This window comes from Cucurbita pepo, chromosome LG05 (genome assembly GCF_002806865.2).
Source record: "Cucurbita pepo subsp. pepo cultivar mu-cu-16 chromosome LG05, ASM280686v2, whole genome shotgun sequence".
In the NCBI taxonomy this organism is placed as follows: domain Eukaryota; kingdom Viridiplantae; phylum Streptophyta; class Magnoliopsida; order Cucurbitales; family Cucurbitaceae; genus Cucurbita; species Cucurbita pepo.
Window position 1 is genome coordinate 6,592,223 of NC_036642.1, and position 19,418 is coordinate 6,611,640.

Genomic DNA, 19,418 nt, shown 5'->3' on the forward strand with positions numbered 1-19,418 from the left:
GGAAGTACTACACATCCAATTTGTCCAAGACTGAAGGCCACCCCTATGATGGTTTTTAAATGATAGGTTCCTAGATCATGAGTTGCATGTGTTTGCATTCCGTGACCCCAATAATGGCCAAATATTTCTTAAAATACTCAAGCCATTTGCTACTTTTTTCAGGTAAAGGCGCATCCCTGTACGGCTGACTTGAGACCATGACACATACATAGGGTTGTGACATCTATTTCTTAGACTTAGACTAGAATATGATGTTGTTAATTGAAAGGTTTATTTATTTTCTTTAGTATTTTGTTGTGTCTTTAAAGATGTTCTCAAAACACGTAAGTCCATGACTGTGTTTTAAAGTGAAGGTTATGTTTAATTCAATGTACGAGTTTAGATGATGATGGCGGTAACGACTCTAGGCAGGTAGAAATTTAGGGTCGTTACAACTAATTCCAATAAATTATAGAAACAAAATTCTATGCTTTTTTAATTAGACAAGATTTAAGCAGTGATTTTCCCTAACCTCGCTACAAAAATATTTTAGTCTTTATACTTTGTGAGAGATCTCACATCAGTTGAAGAGTAGAATGAAACATTTTAATAAGAGTGTGCAGTATATTATTATTATTATTATAAACAATTATTATTATTATTATTATTATTATTTTTTTGTCCTTCGGAGATGTCACTGAACCGAACCGTCCTTTCTGGGCCGCTTGCCTCTAAATGGCCCAAATAACAATATAGATAAATGGGCCTATGGATTCAAACTGGGCCTCCCCATCTCGACCGACTCAAAAAAGCCAGGTCGAGAAACGACACCGTTTTCAATAAGATTCTCGAACAAGATTATAAATCAGAGAATTTCTTGTGCGATACTCTAATTTCTCATCGTCCTGTCTTTTGCTTTCTTGCCTGGAGAAGGAAGAATCGCAAAACCAGAATGGCTGCCGCAGCTATGGTTCTTGATCCCAAATCCTCACTGGAGCCACCGGCATCGTTCCCATCGATGAGATCTGAACTCCAAGGCCTGGCGGAACAGTCCTCCGACGAGGATGACCTTTACAGCCGTCTGAAATCGCTGCAGCGGCAGTTGGAGTTCATCGACATTCAAGAGGAATATGTGAAGGATGAACAGAAGAACTTGAAGCGCGAGCTTCTACGAGCACAGGAAGAGGTTAAAAGGATACAGTCGGTGCCTTTGGTAATCGGTCAATTCATGGAAATGGTCGATCAGAATAATGGGATTGTTGGATCCACAACTGGTTCCAATTATTATGTCAGGATTCTCAGCACTATTAATCGCGAACTTCTTAAACCCTCAGCCTCCGTAGCTTTGCACCGTCACTCTAATGCGTTGGTCGACGTATTGCCTCCTGAGGCCGACTCTAGTATATCTCTGCTCAGCCAGTCGGAGAAGCCTGACGTGACCTATAATGTGAGTTTTACATTATTTTGTTTTCGTAAATTGTTCGAATTTGCATAATGATGTTGCTTTCGGCGTTCTTGTATTTCTCCGTTTGTTATAATAGAATTAGGGTTTAAGTGGAATCCAGTCTTGTTATTTTGAGTTGGAACTCTTTATAAATTTGGATACCATCTTGATCGTAATCGCAAATTGAAAGAGGGTTAGATTGTTCTTCTAAATAGTTGGTGATCGTTCGTCAGAATAGTTCTATGAAATTTCATAATGCGTATTGTTTTTTTCGTTTTAATCGAAAATTAGCATTTCCCGAAAGATTAATGTCACATTTTTATGATTTCGAAAGGTTTTGAGGGTTTCTTTTTGTAGTGTCTTTCCCTTGGGTTTAAATGTGTGGATTTTGATTGAACTACTAGTTGAACATTTTTTTCGTGTTAATCTGTTCTGAGGTACTCCCAAAAGAATACTTCTTGGTAGTTTTAAAATGTCCTAATTGAACGCATTTTCTGCATAAAACATAGTTTGATAGCCTTAACTTTTTGCCAAGGTTCACCTTATTTACTCTCGAGTATTTTGACATGCGTGTGAGGTTGCCTACTTTGATTAGCTGTTTAGACTCTATTTATTTCTTCTGACTTGATATTAATTCTTCCTCGTATCATGTTTCCCTTAAGGAAGGTTTTTGAAAACGAAGGGAGTTCGAAAAATTGCTTACTGGTTTCTTCTTAATCATTTTTAGGATATTGGTGGATGTGATATCCAAAAGCAAGAGATTCGTGAAGCAGTGGAGTTACCTCTTACTCACCATGAACTGTACAAACAAATTGGTATTGATCCTCCTCGAGGTGTTTTGCTTTATGGTCCCCCTGGAACTGGTAAAACCATGCTTGCTAAGGCTGTTGCTAATCATACAACTGCTGCCTTTATCAGAGTTGTTGGTTCTGAATTTGTTCAGAAGTATTTGGGTGAGGTATGTTTGGAGTTTCCTATTTATCTTTTATAATTTCAATACTTGTTCATTTTCCAACTTATACTACAACTAAGTTTGTGAGACGTTCTTTTACATGAACTACCAATTCAATATTGGTTGTTTGTAGGAAACTAGCCATTTATTTTACATGAGATGTGTTCTTAATCTCAATTTCTAATAATGTTTGACAGAGTGAAACTGACGGGTTTTTCAAGTTCAATTTTTGTTGGAGATCTTTTCGAGATTCAGTTTTATGCTCTTTCTATTCAATTTCAGGGCCCAAGAATGGTTCGTGATGTTTTCCGCCTTGCTAAGGAAAATGCCCCTGCAATTATCTTTATTGATGAGGTTGATGCCATAGCAACAGCCCGTTTTGATGCTCAAACAGGAGCAGATAGAGAAGTGCAGCGTATTCTCATGGAGCTTTTAAATCAGGTACGATATGCATAAAATGTGGATCCCATTTCACAAGGTTATTGATGCTGTGATTCTCTTACGCAGATACTGGTTGCTAATTTTCTGAAATTAATTAGGAGTGGGATTTTTAAGCGTTATATTAGTAGTAATGAATAATTTTCTAATGATTACTGATTCATTTAGTTTTCAACTTACTTTTAATTTTTTGGTAGATGGATGGGTTCGACCAGACAGTGAATGTTAAGGTCATCATGGCAACGAATAGGGCTGACACATTGGATCCTGCACTCCTACGTCCTGGAAGACTCGACAGGAAGATAGAATTCCCTTTACCTGATCGCAGACAAAAGAGGCTGGTATTTCAGGTAAATCTTGCAAAATATTTTATTTTAAGCTCTATATTGTTTCTCCTGTAGTACTGCAGGAGTGGCTTCTTGTTGTATTTATAATATGTCTCTCTTCAGCTCTCACCCTTCCGGATGGCAGAACTAATATTAGACATCTTTAGTTTTGGCTATGCATGCTGTGAGATTTGCATTTGACTGCTGTCTACCTGTCAATTTTAGTTTATAAATTCTCTATGGTTCTATGTAGGTTTGTACCGCAAAAATGAACTTGAGTGATGAAGTGGATCTAGAGGATTATGTTTCTCGCCCGGACAAAATCAGTGCTGCTGAGGTTCGTAATTGAAATGTCGTTTTGTGCAGTAAATGTGTTTAGCTTAGTAATTATAGTAGAAGTCTTCTTTTGAACATCTCAATACTGAAAAGTTATCTAATTTATTCTCTTTTCTTCCTGTTATTCTATTTTATCTTTTGTCCCATATCCTTTCGAACTCATTTTTGTTATCATTGAAGCCTGAAGAACCTTGTTTTTTGAAGTGCATAGTGTACCATTAGATGATAAAACACTGCGTTTCATTCATTCTTTTGGTTTACTTCTTCAGTCTCATTACCTTGCAGCATATAATCGTCCTCCTCCACGCCCCTTTCAGAATTAGATTCTGAGAAAATAGGGTGTGGGGTTGTTAACTGGAGTAAAATATGGGAATGGAGTGTAGGCCAGAGATGGTCATTGTTCGTGGCTTTCTGGGATTAGTTAAGTAAAGAGATTTAGAAAGGAATGCTTGTCTGAAGAAATTCCATGCTCCTCCTTAATTGTTAAAAATGCTGTTACAGTCTTCCTTTCATGTAGGAGCATTTAGTTGGCATCTAGCGTTGAATTAGATTACAAAAACAAATTTTGTGTATCATTTTCCCCTCTTCTTTATGGAGTTCAACATTAATCAATAGTTGTGATGGCCAACTGCAGATCGCGGCCATCTGTCAAGAAGCTGGGATGCACGCGGTTCGTAAGAACAGATATGTGATACTCCCGAAGGATTTCGAGAAGGGATACAGAACCAACGTGAAGAAGCCTGATACCGACTTTGAATTCTACAAATGATCCTCAGAGGTGGAAGTGAAATCTGGGTATGATGATCATAATTACAGATTGCTTTCCTTCACCTGGAGATGATGGCATAGATAAGGGTTGGTATTCTCCTTGTATCAACCTGTGACTCCTTGCCCTGTACTCTCTATTTTAGCGTCATTTAGAATGCTTCTCTTGCTCAAACTAGATTTGTTTGTTCTTAATGGAGACTGCTCTAATGTATCCTATCCAAGCATTGAGAAGGATGATGATGTTTAAGCACCCAGCAAATAGAACAACAACACACTGTGGAAGGATTTGAGGGCTTGGAGTTTGGGTGATGATTATTATAAACTGCTGGTATTAATGTGAGTGAGTGTGTGTGTGTAAGTTATTGGTAATTTGAAGATAGTTTAGGGTAGAATGTTGTATGTAAGCCACAACAATCACAACAACAATCACAATCGTGTTGTTTTTTAGAGATCCAGGAGGGTGAAGGGAAGAAAAGTTTGGAAGACAGCATTGAATTTGGAAACGGAAGGGCATGATTCAACGTAGGGAGTGAAAAAGGTGATAATCATTGTTGTTTGACGTTTTTTACAGCCTCCAAATTCTGATGTGATACCAAAAATTAGAATAATTATAGAAGGACAAAATGTTGGCCTGGACTCGGTAATCCTTTAGATGCCAAGTGGACTGGCCATTCACTGCCGCGAGATTAGAGAGTGTTACTTTTGCTTTTACCTTTTTTCTTTTTATTTACTACTCAACTTATTTATTTAAATAACCTTTAATTTTATTTTTTTATTTTTTTAAAAAAAATACCTTTAGACTATTTTTAAAAGTTAAAAAAATACTCCAATAGTTAGTATAGGAATCAAATCAAAAGCACCTGTTTCAAAAATATCTATGTAATTTTAAAATTAGCATTTAATAATTTTAAATTTTAGAAAAGAAGTTTTTTTTTTTCTTTTTAAATTTTATTTATTTATTATTAATGTATGTGTATGAACATAAATCATGTATCTACCCTCCAAATAGCCATTTTCTTTAAATTTATTCTGCATATTTATAGATATCTGAAAGTTTTAATATTTAGGATGAGAGAGTAAAAACAATTTTTTTTTTTAATTTAATTCAATAATTATAAATGGAAAAGGAATCTTCCACCTCAAAAAAAAGATTCTTATCTTCCTTACTATATTTGGACCCACTTTTAATAAATCCAAACATAAATACCACGATTATTTAGTTAAAATTTCCGTTATATTTGTTTGTTTGGGTTCCATGCTTGAAGTACTTTTTTTTTACATATTAGTTGAGAAATAACGTGCATTTGCATTTAACACCTATCACCACTTGCAATTTTCTTTATTTTNAATTATAGTAGAAGTCTTCTTTTGAACATCTCAATACTGAAAAGTTATCTAATTTATTCTCTTTTCTTCCTGTTATTCTATTTTATCTTTTGTCCCATATCCTTTCGAACTCATTTTTGTTATCATTGAAGCCTGAAGAACCTTGTTTTTTGAAGTGCATAGTGTACCATTAGATGATAAAACACTGCGTTTCATTCATTCTTTTGGTTTACTTCTTCAGTCTCATTACCTTGCAGCATATAATCGTCCTCCTCCACGCCCCTTTCAGAATTAGATTCTGAGAAAATAGGGTGTGGGGTTGTTAACTGGAGTAAAATATGGGAATGGAGTGTAGGCCAGAGATGGTCATTGTTCGTGGCTTTCTGGGATTAGTTAAGTAAAGAGATTTAGAAAGGAATGCTTGTCTGAAGAAATTCCATGCTCCTCCTTAATTGTTAAAAATGCTGTTACAGTCTTCCTTTCATGTAGGAGCATTTAGTTGGCATCTAGCGTTGAATTAGATTACAAAAACAAATTTTGTGTATCATTTTCCCCTCTTCTTTATGGAGTTCAACATTAATCAATAGTTGTGATGGCCAACTGCAGATCGCGGCCATCTGTCAAGAAGCTGGGATGCACGCGGTTCGTAAGAACAGATATGTGATACTCCCGAAGGATTTCGAGAAGGGATACAGAACCAACGTGAAGAAGCCTGATACCGACTTTGAATTCTACAAATGATCCTCAGAGGTGGAAGTGAAATCTGGGTATGATGATCATAATTACAGATTGCTTTCCTTCACCTGGAGATGATGGCATAGATAAGGGTTGGTATTCTCCTTGTATCAACCTGTGACTCCTTGCCCTGTACTCTCTATTTTAGCGTCATTTAGAATGCTTCTCTTGCTCAAACTAGATTTGTTTGTTCTTAATGGAGACTGCTCTAATGTATCCTATCCAAGCATTGAGAAGGATGATGATGTTTAAGCACCCAGCAAATAGAACAACAACACACTGTGGAAGGATTTGAGGGCTTGGAGTTTGGGTGATGATTATTATAAACTGCTGGTATTAATGTGAGTGAGTGTGTGTGTGTAAGTTATTGGTAATTTGAAGATAGTTTAGGGTAGAATGTTGTATGTAAGCCACAACAATCACAACAACAATCACAATCGTGTTGTTTTTTAGAGATCCAGGAGGGTGAAGGGAAGAAAAGTTTGGAAGACAGCATTGAATTTGGAAACGGAAGGGCATGATTCAACGTAGGGAGTGAAAAAGGTGATAATCATTGTTGTTTGACGTTTTTTACAGCCTCCAAATTCTGATGTGATACCAAAAATTAGAATAATTATAGAAGGACAAAATGTTGGCCTGGACTCGGTAATCCTTTAGATGCCAAGTGGACTGGCCATTCACTGCCGCGAGATTAGAGAGTGTTACTTTTGCTTTTACCTTTTTTCTTTTTATTTACTACTCAACTTATTTATTTAAATAACCTTTAATTTTATTTTTTTATTTTTTTAAAAAAAATACCTTTAGACTATTTTTAAAAGTTAAAAAAATACTCCAATAGTTAGTATAGGAATCAAATCAAAAGCACCTGTTTCAAAAATATCTATGTAATTTTAAAATTAGCATTTAATAATTTTAAATTTTAGAAAAGAAGTTTTTTTTTTTCTTTTTAAATTTTATTTATTTATTATTAATGTATGTGTATGAACATAAATCATGTATCTACCCTCCAAATAGCCATTTTCTTTAAATTTATTCTGCATATTTATAGATATCTGAAAGTTTTAATATTTAGGATGAGAGAGTAAAAACAATTTTTTTTTTTAATTTAATTCAATAATTATAAATGGAAAAGGAATCTTCCACCTCAAAAAAAAGATTCTTATCTTCCTTACTATATTTGGACCCACTTTTAATAAATCCAAACATAAATACCACGATTATTTAGTTAAAATTTCCGTTATATTTGTTTGTTTGGGTTCCATGCTTGAAGTACTTTTTTTTTACATATTAGTTGAGAAATAACGTGCATTTGCATTTAACACCTATCACCACTTGCAATTTTCTTTATTTTGAAATCTACCTTCTTCTCCTTAAAATACAAACTCACCCTTGAATCACGTGCATCCTCTTTACCTGGATTTATGTATTAGGAGACAACGTTACCATGAGAATTGTTGTGGAAATCGAGAGTTTTCTATCAAGAAACTTTCATACTAACATCAAGGATGAGCGAAAAGGTAACGGAAGAGCTCATCTCGGGCTCAACCTTGAGAAAACCAACCCAAGGAGTTTGAAACATAGAAGAAAAACGTGACAGATTGGACTAAAATGACCTCAACCATGACTGTCATTAACGATGCATTCGAGTTAGAAGATTAATCCCTCTTCATGTCGTATTCATATGTGATGAGCTTGTCATAACCTCTCTTCTATAGGAGGGAAGACACAAGAAAAACTAATCTTAAGTAGGAACGAGTGAGAGACGACATAGGTAAGTCATAGTGATTATACCAAAGGAGGACAATATCAAACCTTAATACTCGATGGGAAGGTCAAAGTCAACTCAAACCAAATCGAGACAGAACCAATCTAAGGTCATTCTTGATATATATATAGTTTTTATTAAATAATGTAAAACATTCCAATAACTCGAATCATATTTTATAACGATAAATATGATATAATGTTCAACATGATGCTGTGAGGGTTGAATAGGGACCGAAGTCGGTGATAGAGAATGTAATTTCTATCCTCGATCTAATTTAGTTAACAGGGACTTCTCACCTCATTCGAGGTGCCCTCCATAGGGTTTCAACCCTACGGATTAAAAGAACATTTCTTGTAAAAAATATTTGAATATAAACCTAAATTTTAAAATATTTTCAAGAAAAATAATAATTAATTTTAAATTTTAAATGTTTTTATACTAAATTTTACGAGCCAAAATAATTGGAAATAATTATTTTCTGTATAAACCAATTAAAAATATTCAATTATTTTATTTATGTGGGAATCTTTCTCAAATTCCTTAGCACCAACCACATACTTATTAACATACTTTAACATTTAAAAAAAAAGAAAAAAGAAAAAAAGCTTTTCTATTTTAAAAATTATTATTTTGTATTGTAATTAAAAAAAAAAAAAAAAATTAGAATTTAAAGTGGAAACGACCATGGAGCGGTGGCATTGATGGTGAGACTGTAATTTTAGAGTAGCTGCAAACGAAAGCATGAGAACGTGGATGGGTTCATCGAAGAACGATGAACAACAACGTACTCTAAACGGTCTGAGCTGCCGATGCAATTAGTTGAACTCCTCAATTTATTGCATGAATTCAGAATCACCACCGTGGGTTTTTCTTCGTTTTTCCCCTCACTGTTCTTCTAAAAGCGACACAAATTCCTCTTTCTTTTGGTGAATCTCAGTGCTCTCACTTTTCTAATCCTTATTTTCTCTTTATTTTGCAAATCCGTTTTGATTTTCTCTTTGCATTTGCAGTTCTATCGATTTCTTGCCCCAAATTTCGCTTTAAAGCTTCGTTTCTCAGATCCTTTCATTCCGGCGGGATGTGAAGCTTCGGCTCTGCTTTTTACTGTAAGTGCTCTCCGGCGGCCACGGAGAACTTCTCTTAAGCTTCTTTGTACCTCTTTTTACCGGTGGCTGGTTCTTCCGGTGACGGCGTCGGAGGGTTCTTGGGTGTCGCTTTCTTCGTTTTGAGGTTCTTCACTTCCCCTGTTTTTTAGTTGACAGATCTGTGTTCTTGTTGGAAATATGCTTCTATTTCGGTTGATGTTTTGTTGGAATTGTTTGTTTGTGAGCTCAGATTACACTTCGAGCTAATTTTCTGGCTTACATTCACCGGATTTGTGTAGTCTTCTTCTTCTTCCAAGCTTATTAAACCTGAAAATGATTGAACCCTGTTTTGTGTTCTTGTTAACCATGGAGTTATCCATGTTCTAAATCACAATTTACTTGTCATTTGGTCAAAATGTTGTTGTTCTTCCNGGTGTGGGGTTGTTAACTGGAGTAAAATATGGGAATGGAGTGTAGGCCAGAGATGGTCATTGTTCGTGGCTTTCTGGGATTAGTTAAGTAAAGAGATTTAGAAAGGAATGCTTGTCTGAAGAAATTCCATGCTCCTCCTTAATTGTTAAAAATGCTGTTACAGTCTTCCTTTCATGTAGGAGCATTTAGTTGGCATCTAGCGTTGAATTAGATTACAAAAACAAATTTTGTGTATCATTTTCCCCTCTTCTTTATGGAGTTCAACATTAATCAATAGTTGTGATGGCCAACTGCAGATCGCGGCCATCTGTCAAGAAGCTGGGATGCACGCGGTTCGTAAGAACAGATATGTGATACTCCCGAAGGATTTCGAGAAGGGATACAGAACCAACGTGAAGAAGCCTGATACCGACTTTGAATTCTACAAATGATCCTCAGAGGTGGAAGTGAAATCTGGGTATGATGATCATAATTACAGATTGCTTTCCTTCACCTGGAGATGATGGCATAGATAAGGGTTGGTATTCTCCTTGTATCAACCTGTGACTCCTTGCCCTGTACTCTCTATTTTAGCGTCATTTAGAATGCTTCTCTTGCTCAAACTAGATTTGTTTGTTCTTAATGGAGACTGCTCTAATGTATCCTATCCAAGCATTGAGAAGGATGATGATGTTTAAGCACCCAGCAAATAGAACAACAACACACTGTGGAAGGATTTGAGGGCTTGGAGTTTGGGTGATGATTATTATAAACTGCTGGTATTAATGTGAGTGAGTGTGTGTGTGTAAGTTATTGGTAATTTGAAGATAGTTTAGGGTAGAATGTTGTATGTAAGCCACAACAATCACAACAACAATCACAATCGTGTTGTTTTTTAGAGATCCAGGAGGGTGAAGGGAAGAAAAGTTTGGAAGACAGCATTGAATTTGGAAACGGAAGGGCATGATTCAACGTAGGGAGTGAAAAAGGTGATAATCATTGTTGTTTGACGTTTTTTACAGCCTCCAAATTCTGATGTGATACCAAAAATTAGAATAATTATAGAAGGACAAAATGTTGGCCTGGACTCGGTAATCCTTTAGATGCCAAGTGGACTGGCCATTCACTGCCGCGAGATTAGAGAGTGTTACTTTTGCTTTTACCTTTTTTCTTTTTATTTACTACTCAACTTATTTATTTAAATAACCTTTAATTTTATTTTTTTATTTTTTTAAAAAAAATACCTTTAGACTATTTTTAAAAGTTAAAAAAATACTCCAATAGTTAGTATAGGAATCAAATCAAAAGCACCTGTTTCAAAAATATCTATGTAATTTTAAAATTAGCATTTAATAATTTTAAATTTTAGAAAAGAAGTTTTTTTTTTTCTTTTTAAATTTTATTTATTTATTATTAATGTATGTGTATGAACATAAATCATGTATCTACCCTCCAAATAGCCATTTTCTTTAAATTTATTCTGCATATTTATAGATATCTGAAAGTTTTAATATTTAGGATGAGAGAGTAAAAACAATTTTTTTTTTTAATTTAATTCAATAATTATAAATGGAAAAGGAATCTTCCACCTCAAAAAAAAGATTCTTATCTTCCTTACTATATTTGGACCCACTTTTAATAAATCCAAACATAAATACCACGATTATTTAGTTAAAATTTCCGTTATATTTGTTTGTTTGGGTTCCATGCTTGAAGTACTTTTTTTTTACATATTAGTTGAGAAATAACGTGCATTTGCATTTAACACCTATCACCACTTGCAATTTTCTTTATTTTGAAATCTACCTTCTTCTCCTTAAAATACAAACTCACCCTTGAATCACGTGCATCCTCTTTACCTGGATTTATGTATTAGGAGACAACGTTACCATGAGAATTGTTGTGGAAATCGAGAGTTTTCTATCAAGAAACTTTCATACTAACATCAAGGATGAGCGAAAAGGTAACGGAAGAGCTCATCTCGGGCTCAACCTTGAGAAAACCAACCCAAGGAGTTTGAAACATAGAAGAAAAACGTGACAGATTGGACTAAAATGACCTCAACCATGACTGTCATTAACGATGCATTCGAGTTAGAAGATTAATCCCTCTTCATGTCGTATTCATATGTGATGAGCTTGTCATAACCTCTCTTCTATAGGAGGGAAGACACAAGAAAAACTAATCTTAAGTAGGAACGAGTGAGAGACGACATAGGTAAGTCATAGTGATTATACCAAAGGAGGACAATATCAAACCTTAATACTCGATGGGAAGGTCAAAGTCAACTCAAACCAAATCGAGACAGAACCAATCTAAGGTCATTCTTGATATATATATAGTTTTTATTAAATAATGTAAAACATTCCAATAACTCGAATCATATTTTATAACGATAAATATGATATAATGTTCAACATGATGCTGTGAGGGTTGAATAGGGACCGAAGTCGGTGATAGAGAATGTAATTTCTATCCTCGATCTAATTTAGTTAACAGGGACTTCTCACCTCATTCGAGGTGCCCTCCATAGGGTTTCAACCCTACGGATTAAAAGAACATTTCTTGTAAAAAATATTTGAATATAAACCTAAATTTTAAAATATTTTCAAGAAAAATAATAATTAATTTTAAATTTTAAATGTTTTTATACTAAATTTTACGAGCCAAAATAATTGGAAATAATTATTTTCTGTATAAACCAATTAAAAATATTCAATTATTTTATTTATGTGGGAATCTTTCTCAAATTCCTTAGCACCAACCACATACTTATTAACATACTTTAACATTTAAAAAAAAAGAAAAAAGAAAAAAAGCTTTTCTATTTTAAAAATTATTATTTTGTATTGTAATTAAAAAAAAAAAAAAAAATTAGAATTTAAAGTGGAAACGACCATGGAGCGGTGGCATTGATGGTGAGACTGTAATTTTAGAGTAGCTGCAAACGAAAGCATGAGAACGTGGATGGGTTCATCGAAGAACGATGAACAACAACGTACTCTAAACGGTCTGAGCTGCCGATGCAATTAGTTGAACTCCTCAATTTATTGCATGAATTCAGAATCACCACCGTGGGTTTTTCTTCGTTTTTCCCCTCACTGTTCTTCTAAAAGCGACACAAATTCCTCTTTCTTTTGGTGAATCTCAGTGCTCTCACTTTTCTAATCCTTATTTTCTCTTTATTTTGCAAATCCGTTTTGATTTTCTCTTTGCATTTGCAGTTCTATCGATTTCTTGCCCCAAATTTCGCTTTAAAGCTTCGTTTCTCAGATCCTTTCATTCCGGCGGGATGTGAAGCTTCGGCTCTGCTTTTTACTGTAAGTGCTCTCCGGCGGCCACGGAGAACTTCTCTTAAGCTTCTTTGTACCTCTTTTTACCGGTGGCTGGTTCTTCCGGTGACGGCGTCGGAGGGTTCTTGGGTGTCGCTTTCTTCGTTTTGAGGTTCTTCACTTCCCCTGTTTTTTAGTTGACAGATCTGTGTTCTTGTTGGAAATATGCTTCTATTTCGGTTGATGTTTTGTTGGAATTGTTTGTTTGTGAGCTCAGATTACACTTCGAGCTAATTTTCTGGCTTACATTCACCGGATTTGTGTAGTCTTCTTCTTCTTCCAAGCTTATTAAACCTGAAAATGATTGAACCCTGTTTTGTGTTCTTGTTAACCATGGAGTTATCCATGTTCTAAATCACAATTTACTTGTCATTTGGTCAAAATGTTGTTGTTCTTCCTTATTTTGTGACTTGAAATTTGTTCTGAAAGGATTTCTTGAACTTTTGGGGCTTGGCTACACTCACACACTCATTGTTTAGGAAGATGGTGACGTTGAGTTCTTAACTTGATAAACTTATTAGTGAAATCCATACCAACTCATACTCCTAGTTCTCGGTACGAGTACCGAGATGCTTCTGGTTCGATGTTCGAAAGATGGTCACTGTCGAGATTTAAGCCTTTGTTTGTTAAAGTTATGAAGTATGAATTCAGCTCGGTTGTTGAGTTTCCATTTTAGTAGCACATGATGTTGTATAAATTCTTTACTCTTTGTGTCTGATGTTTCCATTGTGACTGTGAATAATTTCTTCCGGGTTTCTTTCCTTTCGAAACCTTGAAAATCGACATCACTTCTCGTTTCCAAATTCGTGGCAGGTAAACAGCAGGGCCCGAACGAACGAACGGATTGTGGTTGTCACTTTTGTAGTTATTCCTGTGTTAAGTAATTCCAAATGAAGCTCTGTTCAGCATCAGTGCTTTCTCTCGTTTTGATTATTGTTAAACTACTTCACCTTGCCATTGCTGACCTGAACTCAGACAAGCAGGCTCTTCTCGACTTCGTATCGTCTGTTCCACATCGTCGGAACCTTAACTGGAACGATAGTACATCAGTATGCACTACTTGGGTTGGCATTACTTGCAATGCAGATGGAACCCGTGTGCTTACCCTCCGACTTCCTGGGATTGGACTTATTGGTTCAATTCCTCCTAACACTCTAGGGAAACTCGATGGTCTTAAGATTCTCAGTCTTCGTTCCAACCTCCTTAACGGAAAAATACCGTTCGATATTACCTCACTTCCTTCTCTCCAATATCTTTATCTCCAGCATAATAACTTCTCTGGTGACTTCCCTACATCCTTTTCACCAACACTCAATGTATTGGATCTATCATTCAATTCACTCGAAGGAACGATTTCGAAAACTATCCAAAATTTGACACGGCTAATTGGATTGAACCTCGGGAACAACAATCTTTCTGGTTCTATACCAGATATCAACCTCCCTAAGCTCAAGCATTTCGATGTAAGCTATAACCATCTTAATGGTTCGATACCAACTTTTTTTAGGACATTCCCGGACTCATCCTTCATTGGAAATCCTTTATTATGTGGATTGCCTCTAAAATCTTGCTCCATAGACCTATCTCCAGCACCTGCCATTTCTCCAAAGCAGAAAAGACTGAAGATGGGAGTTATCATAGCTATTGCAGTTGGTGGTTTTTTGGTTCTGTTCCTTGTAGTTCTTTTCGTGATCGTGTGCTGTTTAAAGAGAAAGGACGGCGAAGGCAGTGGCACGATAAAGGGGAAAGTTTCTGGTGGTGGGAGAAGCGAAAAACCGAAAGAGGAGTTCGGAAGTGGCGTGCAGGAGGCTGAGAAAAACAAGCTGGTGTTCTTTGAAGGTTGTTCATTTAACTTTGATCTTGAAGACCTATTAAGGGCTTCAGCTGAAGTGCTTGGAAAGGGCAGCTATGGAACAGCTTATAAAGCTGTCTTGGAGGAACCTACCACTGTTGTGGTGAAAAGATTGAAGGAAGTGGTGGTCGGGAAGAGGGAGTTTGAACAACAGATGGACACGGTCGGCAGGGTGGGGCAGCACCCGAACGTCATGCCACTCCGAGCATATTATTACTCGAAGGATGAAAAGCTCCTTGTTTATGATTATGTCCCCGGAGGCAGCTTGTCGTCGCTTTTGCATGGTACGTGTTCTTTACTTCTCTTCTGTTTAGTTATCTACTGTATAATTCTCTGAAAAAATGGTTTTTAGTTTAATACCGACTTTGCGTTGTGCATAAGTACGACTCATGGAACATTCCTTTAGACAAATTATCGTAAACGAAAATTGTGGACTAAGAGGAAAGTTGTGCTAGTACGACTCGTGGGTTGTTTTCGGCTTGGAAACAATGGGAGGTGGTCATAAAAGTTAGATCCCACGTCGGTTGGGGAGAGGAACAAAACGTTCTTTATAAGGGTGTGGAAACCTCTTCCTAGTAGACGTGTTTTAAAAATCTTAGGGGAAGCTCGAAAGGGAAAGCCCAAAGAGGGCAATACCTGCTCTTGGTGGGCTTGGGCTGTTACAAAAGGCATCAGAGCCAGACATCGGGAGGTGACCAATAAGGATGCTGAGCCCAAAGGGAGTGGCGGGGTCCCGAAGGGGGGGATTGTGAGATCCCACATCGGTTGGAGAGGGGGGCAAATCATTCTTCACAAAAGTGTGGAAACCTTTACCTATCAGACGCGTTTTAAAAACTTTGAGGGGAAGTCTGAAAGGGAAAATCCAGAGAGGATTATATCTGCTGACGGTGGGCTTGGGCTGTTACAAATGGTATCAGAGCCAGACACCGGGCGGTGTGCTAGCGAGGACATTGAGCTCCAAAAGAGGATGGATTGTGAGATCCCACGTCGGTTGGGGAGGGAAACGGACAAGGTTGATATATCTCATGTTAGCTATGTGCTGTGTATTGCAGGAAACAGAGGAGGGGAACGAACACCAGTTGACTGGGACACAAGACTCAAAATTGCTCTTACAGCAGCAAAGGGCATTGCTCATATTCATACAATGGGTGGTCCAAAGTTCACTCATGGAAACATCAAGGCCTCAAATATTCTCCTAAACCAAGATCTCAATGCTTCTGTCTCTGACTTTGGCCTTACCCCTCTTATGAATGTCCCAACTTCTCGAACTGCAGGTTATCGTGCACCCGAGGTGATCGAAGCTCGTAAACACACTCACAAGTCAGATGTTTACAGCTTTGGCGTTCTTCTTCTCGAAATGCTAACTGGAAAAGCTCCCCTCCAATCACCTGGTCGTGACGAAATGGTCGATCTTCCTCGCTGGGTCCAATCGGTCGTGAGGGAGGAATGGACAGCTGAGGTTTTCGATGTAGAGCTAATGAGGTACCAGAATATTGAAGAAGAAATGGTGCAGATGTTGCAAATAGCAATGACTTGTGTAGCCAAGCTGCCCGACATGAGACCGAACATGGACGAAGTCGTTAGAATGATCGAAGAAATACGGCAATCCGACTCGGAGAACCGGCCGTCCTCCGAAGAGAACAAATCCAAGGACTCAAATGTGCAGACCCCATGAATTCTTTGATTCAGAGATTGTGTTTATTTTCATTATTTTAGAAGGAACGGTCGAAATTAGGAGCTAAGTTTGTACTTTGTAGAGTGTATCTAATTCTTAGTTTAATTAGAGATATTTTAACCCCTTTTGTCATGCTACGGGTGTACATTGAATTCGAAACTCCGAAGATCATACTAGACCAAACTTGAATCATTAGGGTTGAGTTGGGTTATTTTTTTTAACCTAATTGGTTCGATTTGGGTATCGTAGTGAGCTCACAGACATAGCCTTCTTCAATATCTTCGTAGCACCACTCTAGGTTTAAACCTCTAGCACGTAACTCATTTGAAGTTNTTTAGTAAATAATTTAAGAATGGAAAAATTCTAGAAGCATCTGTCTCCTTATTTAAAAGGCTGCGAAAATAATTTCCTTCAGGATTCGCTTCTTCTTTCTTCGAAAGTGTGAAACCCTTCATCGTATACAGACCTCGCAAGGTATTCGCCGACTTCATCTCTAGCTTTCTTCATTTATTGTTCACTTTTTCAATGTTAATCAGCCGTTTTCTGGGCTCTTTTGTCTTAAATTTTGCTATATTTTGTGATTGGGGAGCCAGGTTTCTTGTTCGTATTCTGGAAATTTATGGCTTCAAAGCGGATTCTTAAAGAGCTCAAGGATTTACAGAAGGATCCTCCTACTTCTTGCAGCGCTGGTATTTCACCTTCGTTTCATTCTGCATTCTCAGCTTAATTTGGGGTGATTGTTTCTAATGCGACAACCTATTTTGGGTTCTTTTCTATTTTGAGATTGTNGCTCCTTGTTTATGATTATGTCCCCGGAGGCAGCTTGTCGTCGCTTTTGCATGGTACGTGTTCTTTACTTCTCTTCTGTTTAGTTATCTACTGTATAATTCTCTGAAAAAATGGTTTTTAGTTTAATACCGACTTTGCGTTGTGCATAAGTACGACTCATGGAACATTCCTTTAGACAAATTATCGTAAACGAAAATTGTGGACTAAGAGGAAAGTTGTGCTAGTACGACTCGTGGGTTGTTTTCGGCTTGGAAACAATGGGAGGTGGTCATAAAAGTTAGATCCCACGTCGGTTGGGGAGAGGAACAAAACGTTCTTTATAAGGGTGTGGAAACCTCTTCCTAGTAGACGTGTTTTAAAAATCTTAGGGGAAGCTCGAAAGGGAAAGCCCAAAGAGGGCAATACCTGCTCTTGGTGGGCTTGGGCTGTTACAAAAGGCATCAGAGCCAGACATCGGGAGGTGACCAATAAGGATGCTGAGCCCAAAGGGAGTGGCGGGGTCCCGAAGGGGGGGATTGTGAGATCCCACATCGGTTGGAGAGGGGGGCAAATCATTCTTCACAAAAGTGTGGAAACCTTTACCTATCAGACGCGTTTTAAAAACTTTGAGGGGAAGTCTGAAAGGGAAAATCCAGAGAGGATTATATCTGCTGACGGTGGGCTTGGGCTGTTACAAATGGTATCAGAGCCAGACACCGGGCGGTGTGCTAGCGAGGACATTGAGCTCCAAAAGAGGATGGATTGTGAGATCCCACGTCGGTTGGGGAGGGAAACGGACAAGGTTGATATATCTCATGTTAGCTATGTGCTGTGTATTGCAGGAAACAGAGGAGGGGAACGAACACCAGTTGACTGGGACACAAGACTCAAAATTGCTCTTACAGCAGCAAAGGGCATTGCTCATATTCATACAATGGGTGGTCCAAAGTTCACTCATGGAAACATCAAGGCCTCAAATATTCTCCTAAACCAAGATCTCAATGCTTCTGTCTCTGACTTTGGCCTTACCCCTCTTATGAATGTCCCAACTTCTCGAACTGCAGGTTATCGTGCACCCGAGGTGATCGAAGCTCGTAAACACACTCACAAGTCAGATGTTTACAGCTTTGGCGTTCTTCTTCTCGAAATGCTAACTGGAAAAGCTCCCCTCCAATCACCTGGTCGTGACGAAATGGTCGATCTTCCTCGCTGGGTCCAATCGGTCGTGAGGGAGGAATGGACAGCTGAGGTTTTCGATGTAGAGCTAATGAGGTACCAGAATATTGAAGAAGAAATGGTGCAGATGTTGCAAATAGCAATGACTTGTGTAGCCAAGCTGCCCGACATGAGACCGAACATGGACGAAGTCGTTAGAATGATCGAAGAAATACGGCAATCCGACTCGGAGAACCGGCCGTCCTCCGAAGAGAACAAATCCAAGGACTCAAATGTGCAGACCCCATGAATTCTTTGATTCAGAGATTGTGTTTATTTTCATTATTTTAGAAGGAACGGTCGAAATTAGGAGCTAAGTTTGTACTTTGTAGAGTGTATCTAATTCTTAGTTTAATTAGAGATATTTTAACCCCTTTTGTCATGCTACGGGTGTACATTGAATTCGAAACTCCGAAGATCATACTAGACCAAACTTGAATCATTAGGGTTGAGTTGGGTTATTTTTTTTAACCTAATTGGTTCGATTTGGGTATCGTAGTGAGCTCACAGACATAGCCTTCTTCAATATCTTCGTAGCACCACTCTAGGTTTAAACCTCTAGCACGTAACTCATTTGAAGTTATGTTCTTATCCTGTCTTCTCGAGAAAGTGAAATGTTCGTGTTTCACTCCTCCCTAATTGGTACTGTCCAGTATGTTGCTAAACATTTTGAATGATTTTTTATTTAGATAAATATAATTTTTTTTTTTAAGAAATTTTAATTTTTTCCAATATTTTTTTAATATAAGAACTTAAATAACAAGAAAAAAATACTTTCATTTTCTAGAATTTTTAAATATAAATATAAAAATTTAGATATTTTGTTTACTCCCACTAAAAATGGGGTTAATTTTCGTATTTTTAAATAATAATAATTATTATTATTTTTTACTTTTCGAAATATATTTTAAAGACAAAATATGGAAATTAAGAATATACATATACATATATATATATATATATATATATATATATATATATATATATATATATATATATATATATATA

General features: G+C 37.0%; 3 protein-coding genes across 3 annotated transcripts; all 3 read left to right on the plus strand.

The window, feature by feature from the left end:
* The first annotated feature begins 867 nt into the window (after window positions 1–867).
* On the plus strand, window positions 868–4,804 carry LOC111795526 (26S proteasome regulatory subunit 6B homolog). The gene is made up of 6 exons (XM_023678004.1): window positions 868–1,426; window positions 2,151–2,381; window positions 2,658–2,816; window positions 3,011–3,163; window positions 3,393–3,476; window positions 4,110–4,804. The coding sequence occupies exons 1-6, from the start codon at window positions 932–934 to the stop codon at window positions 4,242–4,244; spliced, it is 1,257 nt and encodes a 418-aa protein (XP_023533772.1). The 5' UTR covers window positions 868–931; the 3' UTR covers window positions 4,245–4,804.
* A 7,653-nt stretch (window positions 4,805–12,457) lies between these two features.
* On the plus strand, window positions 12,458–16,675 carry LOC111796089 (probable inactive receptor kinase At5g58300). The gene is made up of 4 exons (XM_023678779.1): window positions 12,458–12,708; window positions 12,793–13,012; window positions 13,714–15,036; window positions 15,805–16,675. Exons 3-4 carry the CDS (start codon window positions 13,791–13,793, stop codon window positions 16,425–16,427), a joined length of 1,869 nt encoding a protein of 622 aa, XP_023534547.1. The 5' UTR covers window positions 12,458–12,708; window positions 12,793–13,012; window positions 13,714–13,790; the 3' UTR covers window positions 16,428–16,675.
* A 547-nt stretch (window positions 16,676–17,222) lies between these two features.
* LOC111796091 (probable inactive receptor kinase At5g58300) lies at window positions 17,223–18,908 on the plus strand. The gene is made up of 2 exons (XM_023678781.1): window positions 17,223–17,269; window positions 18,038–18,908. The coding sequence occupies exon 2, from the start codon at window positions 18,130–18,132 to the stop codon at window positions 18,658–18,660; it is 531 nt and encodes a 176-aa protein (XP_023534549.1). The 5' UTR covers window positions 17,223–17,269; window positions 18,038–18,129; the 3' UTR covers window positions 18,661–18,908.
* The last annotated feature ends 510 nt before the right edge of the window (window positions 18,909–19,418 follow it).

What these genes read in the sequence shown, in the direction of transcription:
- LOC111795526 (XM_023678004.1), top strand. Translation starts at nt 932, where the DNA reads ATGGCTGCCGCAGCTATGGTTCTTGATCCCAAATCCTCACTGGAGCCA. An exon ending in TCATGGAGCTTTTAAATCAG is followed by an intron (nt 2,817 to 3,010) that starts GTACGATATGCA and finishes ATTTTTTGGTAG; the next exon opens with ATGGATGGGTTCGACCAGAC. An exon ending in AAAAGAGGCTGGTATTTCAG is followed by an intron (nt 3,164 to 3,392) that starts GTAAATCTTGCA and finishes GGTTCTATGTAG; the next exon opens with GTTTGTACCGCAAAAATGAA.
- LOC111796089 (XM_023678779.1), top strand. Translation starts at nt 13,791, where the DNA reads ATGAAGCTCTGTTCAGCATCAGTGCTTTCTCTCGTTTTGATTATTGTT. An exon ending in CTTGTCGTCGCTTTTGCATG is followed by an intron (nt 15,037 to 15,804) that starts GTACGTGTTCTT and finishes TGTGTATTGCAG; the next exon opens with GAAACAGAGGAGGGGAACGA.
- LOC111796091 (XM_023678781.1), top strand. Translation starts at nt 18,130, where the DNA reads ATGGGTGGTCCAAAGTTCACTCATGGAAACATCAAGGCCTCAAATATT.